The sequence below is a fragment of the Papio anubis genome, chromosome 4, assembly GCF_008728515.1.
Source record: "Papio anubis isolate 15944 chromosome 4, Panubis1.0, whole genome shotgun sequence".
Classification (NCBI taxonomy): domain Eukaryota; kingdom Metazoa; phylum Chordata; class Mammalia; order Primates; family Cercopithecidae; genus Papio; species Papio anubis.
This window is the reverse complement of record NC_044979.1, coordinates 67,191,559-67,213,994: the sequence shown is the minus strand read 5'-3', so window position 1 is coordinate 67,213,994 and position 22,436 is coordinate 67,191,559. Positions and strand designations below refer to the sequence as shown.

The following is a 22,436-nucleotide window of genomic DNA, read 5'->3' as shown; positions in this document are numbered from 1 at the left end:
CAAAATGCAAAGGAGGTCAAGAGAAAGCAAGTGGATGTCCTTGAAGTCTGGGTATCTGGTAAAAAATAAATTTAAAAAATTAAAGAGAAAGCAAGAGGAAAAACAATGGGTACACTTGACCCTGAAAATATGAATCTACCAGAGGCAAAAACAGTTGATTACACAGCAGCAAATAAAAAGAACTGACTACAATAGACTCAATTGATGATACATTTAAAAGCATCTTGATTCATACAGATATACTATTTTTCAGAGCAAGAAAGCTAAAGGAACAAAACAAACATAAGGAGTAAGTCTGCATAGATGGAGCAATAACTACAGTTTCCTTTCTTTTGCCTTGAGAAGAAACATAGTGCTTATACTGAAAATAATGACTTTCAAGCTGAAGTCCACTTCAAGAATGTCAGAAAAGGACATACTTTATAATCCTACTTTTTTCCTTACAGCAATTACGAAAAATTATAAGGCATTATTGAATGAGTATAAACAGAGAGCAAAGTGTGCAATTATGTTGCCTCTTTGTCTTCTGGTGATATCATGTGCCATTTTGCAAAAACAGAATATCAAGAGAAGAAACTGGCCAACAGAGATGGAAGTGCGGCAAAGAAAAGTGATGACACCAGAAGTAAAATGCAAATTGAACTTTTAAATGGAGTTATAGAAAAAAATGGCTGACTGTGGGAATGTCAATACTGCTGTCCAAGAGCCTCTAGACATGCAACCAGAGGAACTTGCTGAAGGAGGACTTAATGACATCGGTGAATAAGGTGATTATGACATATAGGTGATGATGTCCCAGAGGGCGTAATGCCAGCAAGAAACTTCACGTTCACATCTTCACATCTCTCAGGGATATCTCATGACTTTGAAAGCACAAAGAATAAAATGTTGAAAGCTGATCCAAACTTAGAAAAGAGTGTGACAGCTCAACAAGACATAGAAAATATGCTCACTCTAAATCATAAAGCTTATAAGAAGGCAAGCTCTATTCAAACTACTCCTAAGGTTTTTACAAAGAAATAAAATCCTTTAATTCTCAATGTTTCTCTTTTAATGTACAGTATGCTAAATAAATATTATTATTTCACCTTCCTATCCATTTAAAACCAGCAGTAAGAGAGTTTTTAATAATCTGACAGCATTGTTGAAGACTGCAAAGCAACTGAAATATTTTCCTTTGATTAATAAAATGACTTTGCATGGTCTCAGCTTGCATGGTCATTTTTATGGTTTGGCACTACCCTTCAAAGTGAGGACAGTCTGTATGTACACTGACCATTTTGAAATCTGTGAACCCCCACCAAAGTTTATTTAATTTCTCTAGCTTGTCTATCTATAACTAAGTGCTATAAAACTCAAGAGCAGCTGTTAATGGCTGAGGCGATACAAGCTGTAGTAGGTAAGAGTCAAGAGAAAGAAAAAGGTCCTCTCTAAGAATCCAGTGTGCTTGTGAGTCCCTGCCTCCACTGACTTCTTGTTCAATCAGCTGAAGGGAAAGGTTTTTTTTGTTTCTTCCTTTACTAAGTAGACAAAAAGAAAATGCCTTGTACTACCTACTTAATACAAAAACAAAATAGTTAAGGCATGCATGCAGTCTGAGGTTAGTTCAACATTAAGACAAAATTATGTTCAACATCTGCTCAAGCTTCAATCACTGAAACTTAAATTCCTAAAAAACAAAATAGAGAAATGATGTGAAAGAGACATGAGCAACTTGTTCATTTACACTTCTCTTTGAGGGTCAGTGCACTAAAGATAACCCCACTTTTTCCCATAAGGTTTAGAGCAGTTATTTTGTAAATTACCTGGCTTGAATTTCCTGAGCATGTTTCACGAATATCACAATCATTTACTGCTTCCCGGCACACAGTGCCCATAGGCTGAAACTAAAATGAACAAAAATCAATGTGTGAAACTGTAGGGAGAAAAAAAAAAATCTTACAATATCATCTGAAAAAAACAAAGTGAAAATTGTTTGGCTAGAAATACCTTAAACTACTGTAAGATGGTAATCTGTCAAAACCACGGTTACTGAAAAAAATTTTAGTAGTTTTAAGAAACAGTTTCTTGTGTATGATGTAATTTCCATAGTCCTTACACATAAGCTTTATATTATACTGCTAAATCCCACAAGACAGACCAGTTAGTCCAGGTTCCAGTAATTTTTCTGTACAAATAGCTTTTGAATTTACCCTTTACTCTTCATTCTCACTGACACTTTAATCACATTATCCTTTTTTGCCTTATCTACCAAGAATTTAAAAATTACATTTTGGGTTGAACCACAAAAATTAGATTTTCTGACAAAGCTATTTCTTCCCATGTTTCTTCTACCCATCTTCTCCCCTGCCTCGTTTTTACATGGATTTAGATCTTGGTCTTTTATTATTTTCTAGTGTTTCTATTATTTATGTCTTCGTATAGGCGTTTTTGTTTTTCTGTTTTCCATCATCTCAAATATTTCTTGCAAGTGTGAGAATTACACAAATGTTTAACTTCATTAGGTTAAAAATGCGAATTGCAGGAGTACTCATTAAAACGAAACAGACCTGAGATATATAGTTAAAGTACCTCCCCTTCCCTTCTCAATCCTTCTCTTTTTTCCTCTCAAAAATGTTAGCATTCAGGGCTGGATCCTTACATGCTTTGTCTCTGCTCACACAAAGGCACATGTTATTCTGCTTTCCCCACTTTCTAGATAAGCTTTATCTTCTCTAGCTGCTCAGAACCCTACAGGCATTTGAGTCTCCTGCTGTTCCTAGAACATGCACTGCCCACTATAAACTCCAATCTGGATTTCAACAAGTATTTTTTTTAGATCCAAACAAAATATGTATTCATTCATCCATTCATCAAATATTTAATAACATGCCAAGCACTGTTCTAACTACTGGGAACTCAATGGAGAACAAAACACAAGAACCCTGCTCATAAGGAACTTGTATCTTAATGTGGGTTAAAAATAAAGAAATAAGAAAATTTAATTTCACATGTTTCTATTCTTCCTTGGGACTGAGGCAAGCCACCATTTTAGAATATCTAGGGTAGAAATATGAGCAAATTTGGGGTAGTTTAGAGGAGTGCATAATGTTCAAGAAGTTCCAGGAAACTTCTAAAAGAAAGAATAGTGAGGCAGGATTTTCACTAAGTGCTAGGATACAACGGTATATAAATCAACCAAAATCCTTGCCCTACTGGAACTTGTATTATAATGGGAGAAGAAAAGTAATAAACAAGTAAACAAGCACTCTTTAACAGCAGTGGTCTGCGAACTGTGGCCCATGGGTCAAACTTCACTGACTGCCTATCTTTATAAATAAAGTTTTATTGGAACACAGTTATGCCCATTTGTTTCTGTATTTTCAATGGCTGCTTTCAAAGGCAAAGCTGAGCTGCAACAGAAACTTTATGACCACAAAGCCTAAACTATTTACTATCTGGCTCTTTATAGAAAAAGTATGCCAATGCTGGCTTATAGATACACTATTATAAATACCTGTAGAAAAAAATAGAGATACACATGGTTGCTTATCTTTTTCTTCTATTCTCCCTCCTCCATTCACTGTCCTGCCTCTGGCTGCCCTAGGAGTCCAGGGTGTCAGGTGAGAGTTGGGAAGGATGGTAAAGAAAGTGGCAAAGAAGATCTCACTTGACTCTTGACTGATACAGCTATAACTTACTTTGAGGGATAGCAGTCATGCCATTTTGTTTTATGTATTTTAATTGTATTATTTTTCTACTTGTTTCTTGAAATAATTATATCACAGGGAGCCTAGTTGTATAAATCAAAGGGAAAGCAGTGTAATTAAACACATTTTATAGATGGGCCGACTTAAAACACTGAGGATTAAGATAAATGATTCAGGATCTCTTGTTACGGCAGTGGAAAAAGATGACAGAATAAACAGGGGTGGTAGCCAAAATCAAAGAATGTCTTTCACATTTGGTTTAATCTTCTTTTTTACAGAGTGCTTTCAGAGATCTCTGCCAGTGCCTGCTTGCCTTAAAAAGCTGCCAGGAGACACAGTGGTAGAGTGGAAACAACAAACTGCTGAGAGCAGATCTGGGGTTTAACTGTACATCTATTCCTTACTGGCTGAGTGAGCCTGTGTACAGGTTATTTAACTTCCTTGAGACTGAGATTGTTTAATTATAAAAATCAAGACAATAATGCCTATCCCAAAAGTGTGCTTGTGAGCATCATCTCAGAGAGTGGTCTCAACCAGGGGTGATTTTACCTGCAAGGGAACATTTGGCAGTGTCTGGAGACATTTTTGGCTGTCCCACCTAGGAGGGGTGCTGCTGGCACCTAATGGGTGGAATGCAGAGATACTGCTAAATATTCTACAATGCACAAGACATACCCTTACAACAAAGGATTATCCAGCCAAAAATATCAACAGTGCCAGAGTTGAGAAATTCAGATATAAGATGATACTGAAGTCCTTAGCATAATCTCTGGCACACAGTAGATACTCACTATATAGTTTCATATCCCATCCTCCTTTAACTCATTAGACTAAAGTTAATCAGTAAATTATCACTAAGAGAGTGCTGTGCATATTTATTCATTCATTCAACAAATATTTACTGAGAATGTATACCAATTACTGTCTAAGTGCCTGGCTCTGCTCCATGAAATATACAGAGGAAAGTGAGAGACAGATAGAAATAATGTAGACTATTACACCAGATTTTATATGAGAAAACAAGAATTAGATTTCTTCAGGGGAAGTAAGCCTCAATTGTTAGTCTTGATGTAAAGGCTTAAATATATGGAGATAAGTAAGAGGATGCTGCTGGGAGGATGAAAACATAAAGTGTGTGAAAATGCATTCTAAACTTTCAGGACCAATAATATATGCATGGTATAATCACGTCTCAAAGTACTCCCTTGCTTCCTCAGCAGCTAATGTGAGAGATACACCAAGCTCAGCAACAAGAAAAGATCTACTGAAAGTCTCCTTGGCTTTACCAAGAAAGGCAAACATCATTTAAACATTAGTAACACCTGGTTTCATTTAATGTGCATGCTCCACAGGAAGTATGGAAAGGACAACCTCTGAAGATTAACAGGGCTCAGGCCCTAGTTCCCCAACTTACTTGGTGTAAGACCTTGGGCAAACTACTTAACCACTACAAGCCTTAGTATTCTCATCTGTTAGATAGGAATAATAACAAGCAACTACACCACACAAGATTTTGTGAGGATCCTGTAAAGCACCTGGCACTTAGTCATTTAACATGTATTAGATACTATTTTTGTTATTAGATTATATGTACCCAGCCTTAATGATTTAATCAAGTATGTTCTTTTTTTTTCTGTCAAATGATCATTAACGTTTATTTACCTTGCACTTTTTACAGCAAAGACCGTCACTGCATTGAGAGTCTTGAGTCAAGGTGCATTTCTTACAACACTCTGCTCCTTCAAGGACACATTCCTAAGGAATATAAACATTTTCAAAACATCAGAAAATGGTGTCACTTTCCTGAAAGTAACAGGATATTTTCTAAAATAAATGTACAAACTCACAATAATTTTTCTTCCACAAATCCTATAAAATTTCCAGGCATGACACTTGCTCCATACATCTGAGTGTGTGGACCTGGAATGACCCTCAATTACCTTGAAAATAACATCAAAACAACCAGAGACTTACGGCCGGGGTTCCACAGTCACACTCCTCTCCAGTTTCAATGAAGCCATTGCCACATTCAGGAGGATCAAGAAGCTGTAAGGAAAACCAAAAAGTGAACTAAAATATAGAAAAATCAACATCAAAGACTTTGAGAGACCATAAGTGCCATACCCAAATACACCTGCCCTGCCAAGTCATTCTAAAATATAGTTTTATTTTCCTAAACTAGAAAGCATGAGCTCAGAACTTGGAACTTTAGAACAGAAGTGTCTACTTCTGTTTCCTTTTCATATTTAATATACATAGCATATAGTTTACCTATATATTTATATATATAACATACATACCACATAGGGTCTGGTAAATGTCATCAAAATTAAAGATGATCTAACCATTCACTAAAATCAAGCCAGACTGCCTCCTGAAAATTCATTTGAAACCAGCAGCAGGGGATTTGGAGTCAGATGTCTAGAGGAAAATCTTGGCTCAAGTATTTATCTTGGGTAAATTACTTAACATCTCAGAGACCTTAATATCTAGAACAGGAATAATAATGCTAATAATAATAGTTGTCCATTTACATCAGAAAATTTTTGAGGATTAAGTTTAGCCATCTGTGAAAAATGCTTTATTACTATATCTCCTTCTGATACAGGAAACTATTTCTTAGACAATGAGAAAAGCATCAAAAAATTAGTATATCCATTGATCTAATTAATATAAAATACAGCTCCTCCTATTAAGATAGTTTTGTAGCAAACTAAAATTAAATTTTCCCCAGAGATTGAAGCAGATTTTGACCTGTCCAAGTGTATGTTTTAGGTCTGTTTTATTGTTTAGCTCTTCATCAATTTTGTTCTCTTTTGAATATAATGTATCCTATGGTGATAGGCAAAATTAGTAAATAATTGTTATATGCCAGATACATAATATTCATTCAAAAGCTAATCAAAGTCTACATATCATAGAATGAAAATGTATACACACCAGTAAACAGATGGACATACACATGCACACATATACTTTCATAACTAACTAGAGGAAAAAAAAAAACAAAATAAAGAATATATACAACAACAACAAAACCCACTTGATTTTAAATATTCTCTCTTCTACAAATGAGTCAACTTTTGTCTATATTTCATTTTTGGTTGAAACAGATCATAACAAATAAAAAACAGTCAAAATGGAAACTTATCCAAATGAAAACCACACTTATTCTCTTACGCTGGGTTTACAATAATCAGTTATTTTGGTAAAAAGACTTGAACTGTTTAGTATTTACGGCAGCAGTGACACAGTTCAAATATTCTTTCCAATCTTTTGAAGAGCCTTAAAATTGTCAATTCGTTTTTCAATTCAATTCAGTGAAATTTCTAAATTTCACTGTAGTGAACAGAAAATTAAACCAGGTAAATTAAATTGATTTCAAAGGCAATGGTGCATATCCCTGTGGTGCACAGAAGCATTTCGCGGTTCACATAATTCACAAGGACAAAGCATTTTTTTTTAACATGCAAAGTCTTCAAAATGCAGGAGGAAGACCTTCTTTCTAGTCAGCAACCAGAGGATGCACTGCAAGTTGTAAAAGCCTGTGACAAAGTCCAAGATCGTCTTCATTTCTGCTTTAGAAAGACTTGCTTTTCATATTGAGAAATACTTGTAATTTTAACATACTGCTCATTCAGAAAAGCAGTGTAGGGAGTGATGAGGGTAGATATGCCCCTACATTCTACCTGTATGAGTTGTGATTAGGTAACCAAAAAAAAAATAAGCATCAAGAAAATAAAAAAGAAAAGTAATAAAACCATTTTTGTAAACTAACTCTGAATCATCACTTGGCTATAAAAAAAAGAAAGTGGAAATTTTTCAGACAGCAAACACTGTTATTTCAGAATAGCCCAAAATGCCCAACATTAAAGCTGACTTTGAATATTCAGATATATAGCATATCTAGAATATGTACATATAGGGCAAGTTGAAAAGCTCTCTAAGATTCAATAGTTGAAAATGTGTATTTATAATATTTTAGAAAGGTTGATAATTAATATCATAAACCTTGTTAGCCACACTTATTACCTTAGAAGGTTTGTTGAAAAGGCAGGCACCACCTCCACTATTCAGGAAGTCATGATACTCTTCAACATTACACTGGGTGAACTTTTTAGGAAGATAATAGCTATAAAAGAGAAGAAAATCAATAGCTGGGTTCAACTCATCTTTCTCGTTTGTGAATATGTCTGAAAACTGAACACTTAAAATTGTATATTACTCTTTAAAATGAGGGAATAAAGTCTACTTATGTATGACATTTATATTCAATCTATAAGAGTTTTGTTCAATTAATATTTCTAAATTCTTCATTTGGTGACTAATAGTTACTGTGGGTTTTTCATTATTTGCATGTGCATTCAAGTTAAATCAAGGAGAGCTGGGAAAAATTTATTTCATAATGAGTCTTCCATAAATATTAAAACTGAGCTAGAATCCAAACTGCAGAGCATTCCACAAAATAACTGACCTATAATATAAATGTGTCAGGTCTTAAAAGTCAAAGAAAGAGGAACTGTTCCAGACTGAAGGAAGCTAAAGAGACATAAAAACGAAATGTGATTCCTTTTGTTACAAACGACAATATTCAAACCTGGGACAATCTTGAATGAAGGCTAAGAATTAGATAATTTTACTGGTTGTATAGTGGTTATGTAGGAGGACATACTTCTTTGTAGAAAATGCAAAGTCAGGTGTTTAGGAGTAATGGCATACTAAGCAATTTATGATCCACCAGACAAAAAGTTTCTTTGTTATTAATCTTGCAACTCTTCTTCAGGTTTGAGGTTTTTTTTTTTTTGTTTTTTTTTTTAAAGTATTCTTAAAAAAAAAACTAATAAAAGGTCAATAGAAAAAAGATCTTGATTAGAGAATAATTTGGCAACATGCATTAAGAATCTTCAAAAAGAGCACACCTTTGGATCTAGTAATTCTACTTTTAGAAATTTTTCTTGAGGAAATAATTAGCTATGTGCACAAAGATGTATGAACAAAGATATTTGTGGTCACACAATTTATAACAGGAAATAACAAAAGCATAAACTAAATGTTCAACAGTAAGAACTGTTAACTAAACTGTGATGCAGTAATAAAACAGAATACCATAGAGTTATTAATGATCACAGTGTTGAAGAACAGGCTCAGAAAAATGCTGACTATACAGTGTTAAATACCAAGGTTATCACTGGGGAAAAGTCACCAAAATTTTATTTTCTATATTTTTAAAACATTGTTTTACATTGAGCTTTGATAAAAAGGGAAAAAAGATAAGAATGAGTAGTTTTTATAAAGTTTCCAGTAGCCTGCAAAAACTGTCCATTTATATCCCTACTTCTTCTAAGCATAGTTAATACTTTGTTATCAATTAATGGAATTTATAACGATTATTTACCCTAAACTCATTTCTAAAGTGCTTCATGCCAAACTCTCCAAATAAAGCTGTCTTGGGTTTAAGTTGTCTGAACTCCCTTACTTCCTTCACCTCCACTTCCTATAAGCAGATGAGGAGGGTTTCCAGATGCTACAGGAATTTAATCAACTTGAACAATCAGCCTGTTTTGCAGCCTCCTGCCTTGCAGCCTGCTCTTTCCCACACTTTGTACGGAATGTGGTCACCTAGTCAGCTGGAACCAACTCCGGACAAACTGACAATTTATAAATGAGCCCAAGTAAACTTTCCTCATTACCATGCTAAAGTCTCCACCATGGGAGGAACTATAGCTTCATTACTATAACTTGAAACCTACGTGCTGACATAATGATTCACTGTATCTGTACCACTGGGACCCCTCCTCTACATGCGATGACACACCCTCTCCCCGTCCACCTCCCCATAAAACCCTCCTGTTGCTTTTCCTCAGGAACACACTCGGCTACAGAATACTCCCAGAGCTCTCTGTACTTGTGACTAGTAATAAAACTCCCATTGATCAAAACCTGCATTTTTTTTTTTTTTTTTTTTTTTTTTTTTTTGAGGTAGGGAACTCACTCTGTTGCCCAAGCTGGCGTGCAGTGGTGTGATCTCCGCTCACTGCAGCCTGGACCTCCTGGGCTCAAGTGATTCTCCCACCTCAGCCTCCTGAGTAGCTGGGACTACAGGCATGTGCCACCATGCCCAGCTAATTTTTAAGTTTGTACAAAGTTTCCCCATGTTGCCCAGGCTGATCTCGAACTCCTGGGCTCAAGCGATTCTCTCAAAGTGCTAGGATTATAGGCATGAGCGACTGGGCCAGCCAAAACCTGCATTCTGGTGAAGAGTTGTTTGTTCTTGCCAGGCAAAGGAACCAGGTTTTTTTCAAGTAACAAATCCTAACAAGACATGAACTTTATTCTTCATTTGAAAGTTTCTTACACATATGGTAGCTGCACCAGACCAATCTGGTTCAACTTTTATGTAATAATGTTATGAATTGTTTCTCAGTTGCCATGGACCCTCAGGTCACATAGCCTGACCATGCTCAGATGAACCAATGGTGCAACCACAGGAGGAATCTAAATGCTCAGCTGAGAAGCAGGAACTGAATCAAGCAGCAGACACGATGATAAAGTTTGGATGTTTGTCCCCTCCAAATCTCATGTTAAAATATGACCCCAATGTTGAGACTGGGGTCTAATGAGAGAGTCCCATGAATGGCTTAGTGCCCTTCAAGAGGAAATGGCTGATAATAAGTTTAAAAAGAGTCTAGCATCCCCTCCCTTCTCCCCTGCTCACTCTCTTGCCATGTGACACACCTGCTTCCCCTTGCCTTCCGTCATGAGTAAAAGCTTCCTGAGATCTCACCAGAAACCAAGCAGATGCTGGTGCCATGCTTGTACAGGCTGCAGAACTGTGAGCCAAGTAATTCTCTTTTCTTTATAAATTACCCAATCTCAGGTTTTCATTTATAACAATGAAAAACAAACTAATATACACTGAATGACAGGATCCAGTATCCAATCAGATTGAGCTCTGGCATCCAGTCCGATAATGCCTCCTAGCACTACCTCATTGCAAGATCCAATCAGATCATGCCTCATTACCCTATGCTTATAAAACCTGACACAGCTTCCAGCTCAGGAAGACACTGCTTTGGGAACTATCCATGGTATTCTACTTACTTGTTAAAAGTAATAAAATCTCTTTCATTTAATCTTCCTTGGTTATGATAATTAAGTTGATACCCACGAAGTGACCAACCAAGCTACCTGTTTTACAGTAACAATATTACTTCCTTTTTCCTTGCAGTGCTTTTACTCCAGCCAATGTTTTTATCACCTTTTCCTCTAATCCATCCAACATATCTCTGCCAGAGTTATCAAATTTAAATAGGTCTTTTTTCAAAGTCCCTCCTTTTATTTATTTATTTATTTATTTATTTAGAAACAGAGTCTCACTTTATTTATTTATTTATTTATTTATTTATTCATTCATTCATTTATTTAGAGATGGAGTCTCACTCTTGTTGCCCAGGCTGGAGTACAGTGGCGTGATCGCAGCTCACTGCAACCTAAGCCTCCTGGGTTCAAGCAATTTTCCTGCCTCAGCTTCCTTAGTAGCTGGGATTAGCTGGGATTACAGGCGCCTGCCACCACACCCAGCTAATTTTTGTACTTTTAGTAGAGATGGGGTTTCACCATGTTGGCCAGGCTGATCTTGAACTCCTGACCTCAGGTGATCTGCCTGCCTCAGCCTCCCAAAGTGCTGGGATTACAGATGTGAGCCACCATGTCCAGCCCCAAAGTCCCTCTTTATCCTACTGGTCAAAACCTGAGTTGGATCCATACTGCCAAAGTAAAAAGTCACTAACTCTTAGTGTAGGACTCTTAGAAGTCAAAGTCTAGTTGAGCCTCCTATAAAGGCCTCTCTGTAAAAGCACCCTCAGGGGTCACAGCCAAGCCCACCCTCCTGCCCACTGAAGAGCTGGGAGGAAGCTCAGTCTGTTCTCCAACACTTGGCAGTGACGGTATACTCCCCAACAGGGAAGGTTTTAAAATATATGAACAGTTGAAAATTTGTGGATTGTTCTTACCTTTATTTTTCCACATCTGACTTCTAACTTGTGAACAGTTCTGTATTCTTAACTATATAAAGCCTTATTCCTCTGCCTTAACATAGCCCCTTCAAATATCTGAAGGCAGATATCATGTCTCTCCCCTGCCTCTGCCCCCACAACTTCTGTTTCACAGAATAATATAGCTATTGTATTCAGTGCATTCTTCAAATTTTAATTTTTGTACCTTTAAATAGGACTGAAGGTATTCATTTCAACCCTGCTTTCTAATACTTAGCTGTACAGAACTTCAGAAAGTAGAAATGGTAGGGAATGTACCCATGGGAACAAATGTCCATAATTACTGCTGCTTGGTGATATTTGGCGTAATCAAATTATTGCATCATATCCCATAGTTTTATACAAACGGCTTTTCTCTTACTTGCATCTCTTTAATGCAAGAATTCCAGTGTACACAGCCATATGTATCTGAAGGTAGCCATTTGACTTCACTGTATATTATGCTTAATGCTATGCAGATTATCTATTAAACATTTTAATAATCAGGATAATCAAATATACTACGTAGGATTTAAAAGACAAGAATCTCTAGTATGAAATTAATTGTTAAAACTGCATCTATAGAACTTTTATCATTTCCTCTCATTACTAAGCAAAAAGTCCAAAGATTTTTGGAGAAATATTTTACTTTATTATTGTTATTAATATTATTATTATTATTATTTAAGACAGGGTCTCACTCTGTCACCCATGCTGGCATTCAGTGGCACAATCATGGCTCACTGCAGCCTCAACCTCCCCAGAATCAGGTGATCCTCCCACCTCAGCCTCTCAAGTTGCTGGGACTACAGGTGTGTGCCACCACGCCTGGTTAATTTTTGTATTTTTTGTAGAGATGGGGTTTCGCCATGTTGCTTAGGCTGGTCTCAAACTCCTGGGCTCAAGTGATCTGCCTGCCTAAGTCTCTCAAAGTGCTGGGATTACAGCCATGAGCCACCGCACCCGACTGGAAAAACATTTTAAACACATGTTTGCATATATATTCCCTCCATCATTTATTTTCCTTGTTATACATATCCTGCGCGTTCAAAATTCAAATACAATCAAGAAATATTTGTTGAAAATCAAGTTTGTACAAAGGATTATGGTGTGAGGTCTGAAATATGTGTTAACATAATAAGCAATCTCTCAAAAATTTATAACTAATTTGTGAAAGGCAGCATAAGTACACATGATTAAATTATAATGCAGGGGTTAAAATTATAACAAATCTCAGATGGTTAGAAATGTGGTTAGATAGAGGAAAAAGGGAAAGGCATTCCAGATGAAGAGAATATATTGAGGAAATCAAATGAAGTTGGTAATTAATGTACAATTATGGTGAGCAAGTATTTAAGAAGCTGAAAATCTATGTAGTATTATGATTAGCAAATCGAAAAAGCTAGAAACTCCTGTACAATTATGGTAAGCAAACCAATCATGAATAGTAGGGGAAAAGGAGATTGCAGATGAGAATGAGGAAAGATTATGGGCATCTAAATAATGAAGCTAAGATTTTGAACCACATTCTTAGGACATCAGAGACTCACAAAATTTCTAAACAGGACAATGGCATTTAATGAACAAGAGTTGTATATTAACAGGATGGCTAAACCTCACAAATATCATGTTGATTAAAAAAAAAAACAGCAAGTCACAGAAGAATACATACAGCATGATGTATTTCACATAAACTGAAAACATGCAAACCAAATGCTATGTTTTACTCCAACACACATACATACTAAACAGTAGAAGTATAAAGAATGACTTGAGAATGACAGGAACCAAACTCAGATGGTGGTGACCTTGGCTGGGGTTGGGGATTAATAATGGAGGACATAAGGGAGATTTAACCACAAATGCAGTATTTTACTTTTTAAAAGCTGGATAACGGGTGTACAAATGTCCACTGTTTTATTCTTCATACATTTTTAATGATGATGATTCCAAACGTATCATTATTGCCCTAGTTTAAACTTTTACCATTTTTTGCTATTATTATTTTAGTAGCATTCCAACTTTTTTTATTTCCATAGGTTTTCTGGCGAACAGGTGGTATTTGGTTACAAGAGTAAGTTCTTTAGTGGTGATTTGTGAGATTTTGGTGGACCCATCACCCAAGCACTGAACCCAATTTATACTCAATATTTGAAATGTTATTAAAATAATAACAGCGAAAGATGGCCAAAGTTTAAACTAGGGCAGTAATGATAAGCTTGGAATAAAAGGGATAACTGTAAAATTTACTTACAAGAATAAAAGACAAGCATTGATGACTGAACTTGTGAAGGGGAGGACAGTATACAATGAAAACCTTTCTCAGGAGAGCAGACTGTACATTTCTCTTCCCAACTCCCTTTTCAGTGATACCACATTATGAAGCCATCAGTGACAGCTTGAAGTCAGCCATTGTGGGAATATTTACACCTCAGAAAAGTGAGAAATCTACAAATCCAGGCTGTTTTCTAATTTTTGTTTTCAAGCGTTAACTTACCAGCACAGTACTGTTTATAAACCATTTAATTAGAATTGAAGGAAATGAAAGGAAAGGGAATTAGCAGGCAAGCCATCAAAAACAAAGTTGTCCCTCATTTCTTACATTTATAGCCTAGATTTAAGGCTAAAGAAAAAAAAAAATCTGATGTCTACCAACTTAATCGACATCAATTGTTTTTATAAATAAGACGTTATTTTGCAAAAATATTTTATACACAGAACCGTTAAGAATAGTTATTTCTGATTTCTTATAAATGCTAGATTCCATGCACTAAGTTATTGAGTGTCATATTCCTCAGAAGGCAACAGCACAGCAGGGAATGTAAGACTGAGTTATTTTCAAATACAAATGGCTCACCCGGTGTCTCCCATTATGCACCCGGACCACGTGTCCTCGCATTTACATTCACCTAAGAGAAAATTAACACACATGCCTTGTTATAAAGTGAACACAGTTGCACTAAAGCAGTTTCTGTTTTAAATTCATTATCTCCATTTTATTCCTTAAAATACCTTTTAAAAAGTAATAGCTTCTTTCTAATTCATCTTACAATAGTTTTTTATGTAATATACAACAAAAATATACTTTGACCCTATCAAGATTATATAATTTTTGCCGAAAAAACCATTGTATTTTAACTAATGGCCATATTTAAACTATTTAATCAAATACCAATGGAAGAATGAAAAACTTTATGGCATTATTAAAGGATCTCAGTTTCACAGGCCTTTATGAGAACTATCATAATTTCTTGACCATTTTTGAAAGTCTCTGCACACACCAAGGTTTCTGGTAGAACGCAGGGGAAAATTATTGGGTAAGCAGAAGGGCTTCAGAATCAGGAAATATTAGGGTTCAAAACCTGAGTTTGCCATTTGATATATGTGTAATCTTAGAGACATTATTCTTGTAAGATCTAGTCACTTCACCTATAAAATGGGGCTAAAAATGGGTGCCCTGTAGAATTATCTGGAGAATTAAATGAGTATCTAAATGAAAGTAATACCAGCATTCAATCATCTGGCATATAATAAGTACTCTATAAATGGTAATAGCTTTTTTTTTTTTTTTTTTTTTTTTTGAGATAGAGTCTCGCTCTGTGGCCCAGGCTGAAGTGTAATGGCACAATCTTGGCTCACTGCAACCTCCGCCTCCTGGGTTCAAGTGATTCTCTTACCTCAGTCTCCTGAGTAGCTGGTACTACAAGAGCCTGCCACCACACCTGGCTAATTTTGGTATTTTTAGTAGAGATGGGGTTTCACCATGTTGGCAAGGCTGGTCTCAAACTCCTAACCTCAGGTGATCCACCTGCTTCAGCCTCCCAAACTGCTGGGATTCCAGATTATAAAAATATTTACAATGTTGGTTACTAAAATAAAAATGGAAATCATCAAATTTTAAAGGTAAATACACAGTATTTGACCATTCAGGGTAAAGTGACTTTACCTACTTGAGAAAAGACATTCTTCATAGATACCAAACCTAGCATATTTTACTAGGTCCATTTATTAACTAAGCTTTTTATCAGTTCTGATCCTGACAGGGAAATTCTACCTCTGTGGCCACGTTCAGAGATGTTTTAAATAAAACATAAAAAAACAGTATGTCTGAAACCTATATGCCTAGAATTCTCTACTAAACATTTATGATGAACAAACTGGGCTTATTTTTTCCCTTATAAGGTTAAATTCAGCTTGAATTTATTATCACATGGCTTTAAAGTTCACTATAGTCATAGAAATTTCCACCTATAATGTAAATATTTATTTGTATTACTTTGGAAAACAACAGTTTGTGCTGTTTATCTTTTATCTTTTACTACCATTCTTTTACTACCATTCAAATTCTTTTTATCTTTTACTACCATTCAAATTCTTTTCATCAAGCAACTAAATCAAAAAATTTTACGCTCCAAAATATTTTACAAATAGTCTATTTTAAATACAACTAACCACACATGCACTAAAACTTACCGCTTGCTAACTTTCTTTTGTCTGAGATAATACCAATATTATGGGCTAATGACTGGGCAAGTGTAACAGCCATTAAATCAGTTTTCCCAAACTGAAAAACAAAAACAAAAATAAAATATATATAAATCCAACTTGTCACTGAAAAAGAACCAGAGAAAAATGTCACAATATCGCTGAAAATAAGTAATTTCTAAGCAATTTCTTTAGCAGAGGCTAAACATACTGTAGCCAGCACTGAATATGCATTTGGGAAAAAGTGGTAAGAAACAAAAATCCATGTTTGATTAGGTCTTACAGGGAATACTAGAAGTCAGGAAATAATCACAGCTTTTGGGTTTTGGAAATGTATATCTGAGTCCAAATTTCACCAGTGACATTCTTGAAAAATTCAATATTGGTATATAATTAAATCAGTCTTTTGGATAATACAAAATAAAATTAAATCGGTAATTTTTTTTAGAACTTGTTCATCTTTGTGTCCACTTGTAATCCTGAAATTCCCCTCAAGTGGAATAGAATGGGGCTTCAGAAAACAAATGAAATGAGTAACAGGAGGTAGTGACAATCTTTGGGCAATAGAAACTGAAGAACTGAAGAACTGAGGATATATTTTTCAATTTGTAGCCTCTTAAAGATACAAGTATTTTCTTTTCGATCATCTCTAATAGGTTTAGTGCCTTAGGAGTAAGAGAAACCCTTTGGAAAACCTACTCTATTTTTCTTATCTCCAAATCTGTTAAATACTAAGGAAAAAATATCCAGTTGGGTTGTTAGGTGACAACCTGATGCTTCAGGGAATTATTCTATTCCCTGGAAAATCATTCAAAGTGAATAATAGGGCCTTATTTTCAATGAAGGTAAAGGTAAAGATTCTCTCAATTTAATCTGTAAGTAGCTTAATCTGGAAATTATTCCAAGTATAACATGAATATATAATAATCATCACGTATTATCTCCCATTATTTCCCCAGTCTGTTCTCTGGTCACTTATAGTAACCATATTAGTTTTTTATTTAATTATTTTATTTTATTTTATTTATTTATTTATTTACTTACTTACTTACTTACTTATTTAGAGACAGGGTCTTACTCTGTTGCCCAGGCTGGAGTGCGGTGGCGCAATTTGGGCCCAATACAACCTCTGCCTCCCAGGCTCAAGCCATCCTCCCACTTCAGCCTCCCCAGTAGCTGGGGCTACAGGTACATGCTACTATTTTTGTATTTTTGATAAAGATGAGGTTTTGCCATGTTACCCAGGTTTGTCTCAAACTTCTCGTCTCAAGCAATCTGTCCACCTCAGCCTCCCAAAGTGCTGGAATTACAGGAATAAGCCATTGTGACAGGCTGCCATATTGATTTGTAATGTAGCAATCTAACATCTGGAGTATGTGGATACTGAGAAATTCTCTCTTAAGTATGAGGAAAACATTTTCAGCCATCATACCACTTTGTATTGTACAGATGTTCACACCTACTTCATTCACGCCTCCTCCTTTCAGCAACGAGCAAATCCCACCAATATAAGCTGCCCCGCTCCGGCTACTCTCAAATTGACTTCCCCTTTTAGAAAAGGAAATGAAAAATGCTTACTGTTCACAGTTCAAACATCATAACACCTCTCATTATTAGTTTACCACATTTATTTTCTCAATATACATAAGATTTCTATACAATATACTCATGTTGCAAGGGAAGAATGTGAAAATTGTTTATACATGTAACCAAAGAAAAAGGTTTATAAGGGATGTTTTCTCATAAGATTAATAAATATCTTAAATTGAAGTATATCTATTAAAAAATAATTGGTTGATATGATGTACTCTGAAAAAGACACAAAATCACTTCTCTGGTATTTCTGCCAAAAATACATAACTTTACATCAGGCATTCCCATGAGGAACAGTCAATAAAATAATTGGCCTATACTCTCCAAAAGTATTAAACTCAAAATAGACAAAAGAAAGCTGAGGAAATCTTTCAGATTAAAGGAGACTAAAGAGACATGATGATTAAATGCAATGTGTGATCCTGGATTGGATTTGGATGGGGAAAATTAGCTATAAAAGACATTATTGAGGTAATTGGTGAAATTGGAATATAGACCATGGATTACATAAAAGTATTGTTTACGTTAAATTTTCCAGTTTCAATAATTTACTGTGGTTATATAAGAGAATGTCTTTTTACTCTTAGAGAATATATACTATTTAATAACAAATCCCCAGTAAGTGTCTTCAACTTATTTTCAAAAGGTTCAGGAAAAAAAAACAAAAACAAACAAAAAAACTGAAGGATGGATGAATGGAAGGAAGGGAGGGAGAATGGAAGAAAATTATGAAACAAATGGGGGAAAATGTGAATAACTGATGAATCCGAATAGAGGGCATATGCAATTTCCTTGTAGTATTCTTGCAACTTTTCTCTAAATTTGAAATTATATATAAAGTTACCCCAAAATACATCTTTTCTTCCTTTTATAACTTTCTTCAACAGTTCTGACTTTAGATGATAGATTTTTAAAATTCTACTATATATAATTTGCTATTACGTCAAATATGCATGCTATCAAAAAAAGAACATAAGAGTGAGAAAAAATTAAAAATAAATTCCAGAAATACTAAGCTCTCATCTCAGAACCAAAAACAGAGAAAACATTAACATTTAAAAGACAGTAACTTTAAAGAATATAATTTATCTGCAGTTAAGAATACTATATATATTAGCAGTATTTTTACTCAGTAAATGCTCTATTTAAACATCTTGAAAAATAAATATTAAGTAATAAAATAACTCAAAATTAAAACTTACACTTTCATGGCAATTTTAAACAATCTATACTTTAAAACTTTTTCCAAATCTATCTGCCATCTGCCATGTCAAATCCTAATTGTGTAATGTAGCAGAAAGGATACATTTCAGTCACAATAAAGCATTTAACATGAAATCAGAAAAAGTAATACATCATTACAGAAGTTACGTACGAAAAAAGGTGTACTGCATCACTTTTCTCTTTGATAAAATCCCTCCTGTATTTCATAAACTCACGTAGGGTGATCAAAGGATTTTCAGATATGGCAAACTTGTTGTCAGTCGCCCAGGTTTCCATAGCAACCAATACTATCCTGGTCTTAAGTTGGTCTTTATATATCTAGTATATTAATAAAATGAACACATCAGCTGTACATGTGGTAAAATCAAACAGTTTATGAACAGGACTACAAAACTCCTTTCATGGAAAATTCTTTGAGTTTTAGTTAAAGCGAGATAACTTTCTAATTTACGTGCATTTCCCTTGAGTAACTGAGACTGAAATTGTTGACTAATACCCAAAGAACAGAGCACTTTTTGGAAACAAAAGGTCCCTTTTGACGAATACTTGCACCCTATTCAAGGTTCCACCTAAATCTGTTTTCTGGTATCCTGGAAAAAGAATTCATGCATGCTTGAGTTCCCTTAGCCAAAAATGGAGCAATGAAGACTCTCCAAAGAAATAATTTATATACAACCTGACTGGCTCTGATTAGACTTGTGAAGAAGGTACTAGCACAGCCTCATCAAGGGAAGATTTTGGAAGTATGGAGGTATAGTGGAATTATTTAGTTGCATCACTGCCACAGCACCAGACACTCTTGAAAAAGGTACAACTGTTGTACTGCTTCTCCATCATTATAAGTCACTGTGAATATCTTTGTTAGGGGTATGACACAACCTCTGTTTTTACAGTGTGAAAAACACAGGATGGAATTTCAGGCATATCTATGGATAACTTCGACCAGTTCCTCTTCCCAGCCAGACATCAAAGTCAATAAAGTCTATTGCAAGGTCACCCGGGACTTACTAGACACCTTGGTTGAAGTGCAACATAGAGCAGTGAAACTATAAGAATCATATTATCCATCCTATTAGCAATTAGGAAATAAGATTCTTCTAGGGCAATAATGGACTGGGTTGATACTTACTATGTCTGCCATGTTCACCACAGACTTCGCATAGGTATTGGTATGTACAACGGAAAGCCGATGTTTTTTAAACTGAAAGCAAAAGAAAAAAAGTGAAGGTCTTCCAAAGTGATCAGAAAACAACCATCTCATCAGAGAAAACATGGTGCAATTGAAAGATCCCTACAAATGTAAAAAAAAATCTTTTCTGTAAAAATGTGCTTTCTGTAAAAAAATGTCAGAGTCAGTTGAGATCAAGTTCTTTATCTGCTATGTTGCCTGAGACAAGGCTCTTAAAGGATTGAGGCCTCAATTTATTCATCTGGGAGATGAAGTAAAAAATATCCAATCCATCCATTTCATTGATTTATTTTTATCGGCATTGTTATTCAAAATGATAAAACATATGAAAGTTGTCTATGAATTGCAAGACATACAAATCTAAGTAGGGGTATAGACAGTAAAGTGGATGTGAACACTGCTAAAAGCATACAAATCGAAAAGTTCTATAAGACTTATTCAGGAAGAAGAAAGCTCTAAGATAAAGGTCACAACAAGGTGGCATACAGGGCAGATGTGGATCACATAGATCTTTGTTTAGTCTCAAATGTGTTTTAAAAATCAGGAAATATCATGTAAAATCCAATTTCTGGCTTCAGTTAAAATTAGCATTCCCACCTGGTAATAACTGGCAAACACTGAGAGGCAGTTGCTTCCCTTAGACAGGCCACACACCATTCTTTTCACCACAGGCCTCACCCACCTATGCTGTCTTATACCTGGTTCATTTCACTTATATTATATGTCTACAGATGTCTATGGATATCTAAATTTGTGACTATCTAAAATGCTCAAAATATATGTTGTTATAACTTATTTTATAAAAGTCCTGGGGAACAGTAACATTCACTGGATCCAAATAGGTGGAAAGATAAAACTTAGACCTAGCTTGAAGAAGGAAGCAGCACTCAATCCTGATTATGTTGTGATTATTATTATTAGCAACTGTAATAATTAAGATCTAAATTATGTATTTAATCATACATAAATAAATGATAATCTTTTCCTCAAATAAGCAGGTCAAAGTAAAATGCACTTGTACCTGAACTTAAGTAAAATTCAGCAATATGCATCATTAAACATTTTTAGTTTAAAACTTTGGTTACATGGAACAATTAGCATTATAACTCATTGTTGTGCTATGAATGTAGTCATACTGCCTGCAATATGCCCATTAACTGAATATAAACACTATGGGTCGAAATAATTTGATTCAACAACATGAAAGTTTTGTCAAGTTCTTATCCTAAGAATCTTCACTGGTTAGCTATGTAAGCATTTGCATATGATTTCTGCACAGTAACACCAAAATAGAAAAATTGCTTTTCTTTTATTAAGATAAAGTTGTACTTTGCAAACTAAAATGTCACATAATTAGTGCCTCACTTTTTCAATATAAAATGGAATTCCCATTTTTTTAAACCTTGTCATTTTAGTAAGTGGAGATTCAAATATTAGCACCTCTACTAACCAAGCAAATTCACAAGTTGATACTGAGTTACAAAGTATTTTTGAAAACTCAAAAATTACTGCTAGTTATTTCCACCTATGAATATTTCCTAATTGCAGGTTGTTGCTAGTTAACAAATATATTTGATTATACAAATACCTTCTCCAGGTTACAGCTTGATGGGCTTCTTGTTTTTTCTAAACATATTTTTACACTCACCAGTTTTACCCTAGGCACGAACAGGCTTAAAAACAACAGCAAATCCTACCATAAGGTGATCATTCACAATCATCAGTTCAATGTATTTGGTTTCTTCTTCTACATTACGAGGATATCGACGAAGCTGTAACACAGGAAAAGAAACAGCACCTAATTCAGCCCTCTAAACTCGGCTGTGAAAACCTAAAAAATATGGAAGAAACTGACAAAACAAAATTTTCCCTTTTTATTCCTTCAGCATTAAAAAATTTTTTCATCAATTTGTTTAGTTTCTGAGTTGGTAATAAATTAACATGGCTCAGAAAATTTAAGAAGTACAAAAGAACAGAAGATGAATGTCTTCCTCTCACCTCTATTCTCCACCTACTCAGTTCCTAGTCCTTCCCCCACAATGGATACAGCAAGTTACTGGTTCCTTCCAAAAATATTTATGCATATAAAACTAAATGTGAATATATTCTTTATTTTGTACTTCCGTTTATTTCACTCCTTTCTGCATCTAGCAATTTTATTTAACAGTCTATCTTGAAAATAGTAACATATGAAGAGCATTCTTTTGGGTCCTCTGAAGATCT

At 35.0% G+C, this 22,436-nt stretch overlaps 1 protein-coding gene across 18 annotated transcripts in view; it reads right to left on the bottom strand.

Annotated features, from left to right (window-relative positions):
* The window catches only part of ADAM22 (ADAM metallopeptidase domain 22), a 246,479-nt gene that overhangs the window by 50,637 nt on the left and 173,406 nt on the right, over positions 1–22,436 (bottom strand). For all 18 annotated transcript variants that reach the window (XM_021936095.2, XM_021936099.2, XM_021936098.2 and 15 more), the window contains 10 exons: positions 21,911–21,985; positions 20,154–20,225; positions 19,176–19,342; positions 17,671–17,755; positions 16,196–16,286; positions 14,580–14,631; positions 7,722–7,821; positions 5,664–5,735; positions 5,352–5,444; positions 1,806–1,886 (listed from right to left, as the gene is read on the bottom strand). In XM_021936095.2, the coding sequence (XP_021791787.2) occupies positions 1,806–1,886; positions 5,352–5,444; positions 5,664–5,735; positions 7,722–7,821; positions 14,580–14,631; positions 16,196–16,286; positions 17,671–17,755; positions 19,176–19,342; positions 20,154–20,225; positions 21,911–21,985 (888 nt within the window). The remainder of the gene's footprint in view (positions 1–1,805; positions 1,887–5,351; positions 5,445–5,663; positions 5,736–7,721; positions 7,822–14,579; positions 14,632–16,195; positions 16,287–17,670; positions 17,756–19,175; positions 19,343–20,153; positions 20,226–21,910; positions 21,986–22,436) is intronic.